This window comes from Gracilinanus agilis, chromosome 4, assembly GCF_016433145.1.
Source record: "Gracilinanus agilis isolate LMUSP501 chromosome 4, AgileGrace, whole genome shotgun sequence".
Classification (NCBI taxonomy): domain Eukaryota; kingdom Metazoa; phylum Chordata; class Mammalia; order Didelphimorphia; family Didelphidae; genus Gracilinanus; species Gracilinanus agilis.
The window spans coordinates 509,662,404-509,668,895 of NC_058133.1; the positions used below are offsets into that span (position 1 = coordinate 509,662,404).

The 6,492-nt window shown below is 57.1% G+C and overlaps 1 protein-coding gene across 1 annotated transcript in view; it reads right to left on the reverse strand.

Moving 5' to 3' along the window:
* PRSS56 (serine protease 56) overlaps window positions 1-6,199 on the reverse strand; it is a 7,967-nt gene extending 1,768 nt beyond the window's left edge. Inside the window, exons 1-10 of the mRNA XM_044675654.1 lie at window positions 6,091-6,199; window positions 5,048-5,185; window positions 4,605-4,658; window positions 4,312-4,501; window positions 2,495-2,594; window positions 2,225-2,384; window positions 1,928-2,070; window positions 1,607-1,769; window positions 777-959; window positions 494-640 (exon numbers count right to left, since the gene is read on the reverse strand). Of these exons, the coding sequence (XP_044531589.1) occupies window positions 494-640; window positions 777-959; window positions 1,607-1,769; window positions 1,928-2,070; window positions 2,225-2,384; window positions 2,495-2,594; window positions 4,312-4,501; window positions 4,605-4,658; window positions 5,048-5,185; window positions 6,091-6,199 (1,387 nt within the window). The remainder of the gene's footprint in view (window positions 1-493; window positions 641-776; window positions 960-1,606; window positions 1,770-1,927; window positions 2,071-2,224; window positions 2,385-2,494; window positions 2,595-4,311; window positions 4,502-4,604; window positions 4,659-5,047; window positions 5,186-6,090) is intronic.
* Window positions 6,200-6,492: the final 293 nt, after the last annotated feature.

The window sequence follows — 6,492 nt, forward strand, 5'->3', positions numbered from 1 at the left end:
AGAGAGAGAGAGAGAGAGAGAGAGAGAGAGAGAGAGAGAGAGAGAAAAGGCGGCCACTCACAGGAGGAGGGAAGGAGAGAAATGAAGCCTCAGACAGAACTCGGGAATTTGGTCTCTGGGACGAGCCCCACAAACCATGCCGGGGCAGGAGGCAGGAAGGTAGTCTGGGCTGGGAATGGGGGGCTCATCCCCCATGTTGGGGAGACAAAGTCGCTGAGGCACCAGCCAAAGGGACAAAGACTGGAGGAAGATGGGAAAGAGTTCAGCCCTGCGCAGTGAAAGATGGGGAGCATTTTCCATGGCCCTAAGGCAGAGCCCCTGTTTCCCAGGCCTGGTCAGAGGAGTGGAGGAAGGGTTCGGATAGGTTAACACAGGAGGGCTCAGGCAAGGCCCGAGGAAAGCGCTCTCAGGGGAAAGGGCAAATGCCAGGCGAGGCAGGAGGGAGCCATCGGAGGGGATCGGGGGCACCTGAGCCCTCGCCCAGCCAGCTGACCTTGAGGAGGGAGCCAGGAATGGCGGAGAAGCCCCAGGCCGAGTCCAGGCAGTGCTCGAGCGAGACGGAGCAGCCCTAAGTGGCGGGAGAAGAAGTCCTGAGCATTTCTGAGCAGGGTCAGCAGGGTCTGGACCAGCGAGCGCAGCTCTGGGGGAAGGGCACAGAAGGGGCAAGGTCAGAGCGGGAGGAGGGATTCTAAGGCCCCCTCTCCCCTCCCCATCAGTCCTCAGCCCCCCTCTAGCTGCCCTGCAGCTCCATCTCCCAACAGCAAGGAGGAACCGACCACATCGCCTCTTGTGCAGCTGGCACTTCTTCCGGGACAGGCGGGTACAAGCGCTGGTGCCCCCGGGCACAGGGCAGGAGCGCTCATAGAAGGAGCAGAGGTGGGCCAGCTCGGCAGAAGGGTCCTCCTGGGAGTCCAGAGCCAGAAACTCCCGGCAGCTGGGCTCCCGGCTGGAAGGAGGGGCTGCAGAAGACAAAGCCGGAGTGACGGGCTCTTTCTCTCACCCAGCTTCACGGTGTTATTGAGAGAGCCAGGATCACCTGAGTTCAAATCCTTCCTCTGACCCATATTAGCTGTGTGACCCCAAGTGGGTCAATAAACATCTCTGGGCTCCTAGCACAGAGCCCGACACATAGTAGGCTTTAAATTTTTTTTTTTATAACACTTTTTTTTCCCATTTTAAACCCTTAACTTTTATGTATTGACTCCAAGGCAGAAGAGTGGTAAGGGTGGGCAATGGGGGTCAAGTGACTTGCCCAGGGTCACCCAGCTGGGAAGTGTCTGAGGCCGGATTTGAACCCAGGACCTCCCGTCTCTAGGCCTGGCTCTCCAACCACTGAGCTACCCAGCTGCCCCCACATAGTAGGCTTTTTAATACCTTTTGTTTGTTGAATCAATCAATAGAATGGAAACTCTTTGAGGGCAAAAATGGGTTCATTTCTGTTTCCACACTCCCGGGGCCAGCAGAATGCCTCAGCACACAGTAGGTGCTTCATACACGATTGCTGTCTTTGGAATGTTTTGCTGAGAGCATGCCAGCTAAAAGGTAGAGGGGAAACCCAAGCGAACACACTAAGGCTAACCGGGAGGGAGGGAGAGAGGGCACTCACCACTCATCTGCTGGCGGATCCAGTCCCCAAAAGCTGCTACGCGGGTGTACACCCCGGGCTTGCCCGGCTCTCCACAGCCATCCCCCCAGGAGGTGATACCATAGAGGACCTCCCTGAGGGGGGGCCCAGCCAGGGCGCATGTCAGGGGCCCCCCTGAGTCACCCTGTGGGCACATGGAACGGAGAAGGAGGATCTGGGGGGGCCCTGGGCCGCCATGTTGGCCATCTTCCACCCTCCCCAGGGAGCCGTACGTCACAGTGGAAAAGGAATCAGGAGATCTGGGGGGGGGCTCCAGGCTCCAGCAGGTTCCCTCCTTCCTACCTGGCAGGAGTCCACCCCTCCCGACAGATAGCCAGCACAGAGCATGGTGCTGGGGAGAAGCGCTGGCCCCAGAGCCGTCCGGCAAGTGTCCAGGCTGAGCAGGGGTACCCTGGCCTCCCTCACGGTCTTAGCTGCCGGCCCATCTGAGCGGAAGGGACAAGACAGCGTTGGGCACAGCCTGGCTCCATCCCCTTCTTCCTGCACCTCCCATCACCCTTCCCCGTCAGAGCTCTGCGCTGGGTCTATGATGTCATCCCCTACCGATCCCCTTAGCTCAGAGCCCCCACCCTGTCACACCTTCATAGACGGCTCCCCAGCCAGCAATGGAGCAGACGGTGCCCGCGGGGGGCTCCCTGGGCTCCTCGGGCAGACATATGGGCCATGCCTGCTCAGACAGGGGCACCGCTGACCACAGCTCCACCAGGGCCAAGTCATTCTGGAAGGTCTGGGGGTCAAACTATAGGAAAGAGGCAAGGAGGGCAGTGGGTGGTGGGCTGAGAGCCCAGGAGCAAAGCGGAGAGAGGAACGAGGAAAGGGCTCCGGGATGCTGGAGAAGTGAATTCTTACCTTGGGGTGGGGCAGAATACGGTTAACAGGGATCCCCTCCTCCTGCCCATCCCTAGGGGTGCTGCTCAGGGTCACTGTCCACAGGAGCTCGTTCTGAAGGCTGCTGGGGGACACAGAACGAGTGCTCACCGGGGAGGGAGGAGAGGAAGAGGAGAACGTCTCTCCGTGTCTCAGCTTCTAGATCTAACACTGAAAGAGACTTCAGAGTCCATCTAGTTCGATGACCTCATTCTACAGAAGAGAACACTGAGGCCAAGTAAGGTGACTTGCCCAAGGTCACACAGGGAGTAACTGACAGAGGTGACATTTGAACTCAGGACCTCACAAGCATATCTAGTATATTTTCCACTGCACCATGTATGGAATGACAATTATATTAATAGCTAGCATTTATGGGGGCAGCTTGGTGGCCCAGTAGGTTGAGAGCCAGGCCTAGACACCGAAGGTCCTGGGTTCCAATCTGACCTCAGACACCTCCTAGCTATATGACCCTGGGCAAGTCACTTAACCTCCATTGCCTAGTCCTAACTGCTCTTCTGCTTTGTAACCAATACACAGGATTGGTTCTAAGATGGAAGGGAAGGTTCTTTTTTTTTTTTTTTTTAAATCTAGTATTCATTAATTCTAGTATTCATTTAAGATAGGATTTCATTTTATCCTCATAACAACTCAGGGAGATAAGCACTATAATTATCCTTATTTCACAGATGAAGAAACTGAGGCAGACAAATTGATTGTTAAGGGTCACATAGCTAGTAAGTGTCTGATGTGTTTGAAAAGTTGTGCACTGACTTCTATCTTCCTTCCTTCCTTCCTTCCTTCCTTCCTTCCTTCTTTCACTGCTCATCTACCTGTCTGTTTATTTGTTTGTTTTTGGTGTGGACCTGTGACATTATCAGTGAACTCCTTTGGAGAAAATTCCCTCTGTCAAGACCATGCCCTGCCAAGGTTTCTCCTCCATGGGGCAGCTTCTTTTAATGGAAAGAGCTCTGGATTGAAGTCAGAAGACTTGGGTTCAAATCTCACCTCAGACACCACCTGGGGGCTTCTGAAGTTCCTTTCAGTTAATTAATTTGCAGATGAGGAACTTTATTTTTAACCCTTACCTTCCACCTCAGAATCAATACTGTATATTGGTTCCAAGGTAAGAGCTAGGCAATGAGGGTTAAGTGACTTGCCCAGAGTAGGAAGTGTCTGAGGCCAAACTTGAACTCAGGACCGCCTGTCTCTAGGCTTGACTCTGAATTCACTGAGTCACCCAAGTGTTCCCGGGTGAGTGACTCTTATTCAAAGTATAATGGGAGAAAGTCAGGGAGTTGGCTGGAGCACTTAGGGTGACTTGTCCCATCTCATACAACCAGTATGTGTCCAAAGAAGTCCTTAAACTCAAGTCCTCTGAGCCCAGGGCAGGCTCTCCAAAGCAAGTAACCTACATAATTGGTTTGATCCTCCTCGTGGAAGGCAGGGACTTTAGCATCCATCATCCCCATTTTACAGCTAAGGAAGTCAGGATCCAGAAAAGAAATGACTTGTCCAAGGTCACAGGGCTAGTGAGCTCCGAGGTCCCTCTTGACTCCCCGCTGCTTCTCTAAGGGCAGCTCTAACCCAAATGGGTCGCGCCCCGCACATTGTTCCCCTGGCGAGGCTGCGGGATGCTTCTCTCATCCACCAGGGGGCAGCAGAGACCACTGCCTGCTGAGCCTGTCCTCACAGTCCGTGGCCCACGGAGTAGGTGGAAGATGTGGGGCGGGGTGGGGCTGGGGCTGGTCCTCCTCCCCCGTTACTCCCCCCCTCCCCGCGACCTCCAGGGGACCCACCTGACAAAGCAGTGAGCGGCAGTGAGGACCCAGGCGTCCCCCACCAGGACGCCTCCGCACATGGGCTGCCCGTTCATCCTCAGCAGCACCAGCCAAGGCCAGGAGCCCGGGGAGGCTGCCCGGCCCCCCACGATTCGGCCGCGGGCTCCCGTCCCATCGGCACTCCCGCGGCTCTGGAGGCCACACGTCACTGGCGGGAAAGGAAGAAGAGTCGGGCCCGGGGTGCTGCCTGGGGCTCCCCAGCATCTCCCCACCCTTCCCTCCCACCTTCTGCCCATCGCTGCAGCCCTTACCTGGCTTCCGTGGTCCAGGAAAGTGGCGGACGGGAGGCTGTTGGCTCCGAAGCCCTGGCGGGTGGGGGTCGGGGGGACAGAAGCACAAGACTTACCTCTGAACAGCTCATGCCCATCCCGGGCACCTGAACCCTGGGAGAGGCTCTAAGGGCACCCCGTGTAACCCATTCCTGAGCAGGAATCTCCCCCCCCCCAGGGACTCTGACCTGGGCCCTTGGGGCTAAGTGAAGGGAGGAGGGAGCCCTAAGGATGCACCAGACACAGGACGCTCCAGCCTCTGAGAGGGCTCCGGTCCAGGGAGGAGAAGGAGGCTTGACTCCTGTGCAGCAGGCACTGAGCCAGGGGCATGATGGGGGAAGGCAGTTATGAGGGGATCATGGTGCTGGGGGGGATGGGGAGGACCCCAGCCCCAGGAGAAGGAATGGCCTGGCTCTGGGGCTCACCAGGGCAAGGGGAGGTGTGGTTGGCACAAGCCTGGCACCCCAGAAGCCTGCGTCTGTATTCCAACGCTGCCCTTTCTACAGCCAGTGAAGCCTTTCTCTGGACAGCCTTGAGCATGAGAGTCCCCTGCTCCGACAGGGCTGTGGAGAGAGGGAGCCAGGGCTGGGCAGCGGGGCAGGTCGGGAGCCAAGACGGGAGGCACCATTTTCCAGAGAAGAAAACTCAGCTTAAGAGGCAGCTTCCTGCCCAAGCTCCCAGAGGTACCTCGGCGCCAGCCCAGGGTGCCTAATGGACTCAATGACTGCTAGGATTCCTCGTCTCGCCCTAAATATAGAATCTTAGGGTCCAGAACCAAGCTAGAGGCCGAGGGCTTTGCCCTGGGCATCAAAATGTGGAGGCTGATGAGGGCAGGGATGGCTCTCAAGCAATACTGGAACAACTCAGCCTAGCCTCGAGCCAGCAACAATAATTCATTGAGATAGGAAACTCCACTTGGGTGGGGCGCCCCCATTTCATGACCTGGTATGCCCACCGAGGGGCACAAGCTCTGATCTGAGGTCTCATCCGCCCCTGTGCCTTGACTGGTCTCAAAAAGGTGATTCAAGGTGAAAAAGCATCCCCCGTGCCCCAGGTGCAGACACCACCTGCCCCCTTTGCCCTGGATCCTCTTCCAAGAGCCAGACACCCCCTCTGGAGGAAAGCCAAAGCTAAGGGCTAAGGCTTCAGAGCTCCCCCAAATCGAAAGAGAGCAGACAGAGCGGGGGAGTCTGGGCCACTGGGATCCCCCCTCACCCTCCTTCCCTAACCTCAGTTTCTCAATTAACCTTTTCCTCGCTGACTCCCAACCCCCAAATTCCCATCTTAATCTCCAACTCTGCCTCAACCCCTAAAGTCTCCCCCTAACCCTCCCACTCATCCTCTCCTCCCTCCTTAATCCTCTTTCTCTCTAATCCCCCCCTTCTCTCTAACTCCCATTCCTCCCCAAACCTACCCCCCTCCTCCTGCTCTTTGCACCCTCTCCCAAATCCCCAGGAAACAAACTCACCTTGAAGTGTGGTCCTGGCCAAGCGCTCTTGCCTTGGGGCTGCAGCCCCCATGGCCCCTAGGCCCCAGGGGGACAGGAGGCTCAGAAGCCCCAGCGCCCAGGGCAGCATCACGCCCAAGCCTTGGGGAAAACTAGCCTAACGGGCTCCCCTCCCAGCTCTCCCTCCCGCTTCGTCAGCCCTTTGGTTCCTGGTGCCTCAGTCCTCAGACCTCTCTAGCCTTCTGTCCATCTGGCTCGCCCTGGCCAGCCTCTCCCACCATGCCTTGGCTAAGCAGGGACAGGACAGATGAGGTGAGCTGGAGGGGGTGGGGTCTGCTCTGGGGACAAGGGGCTGTTGGACAAACCCTCCCCTGGCAGGCCCTGGTGTCCAGCTTGGGGTCATGAATGGGGCCTTCGAAGATG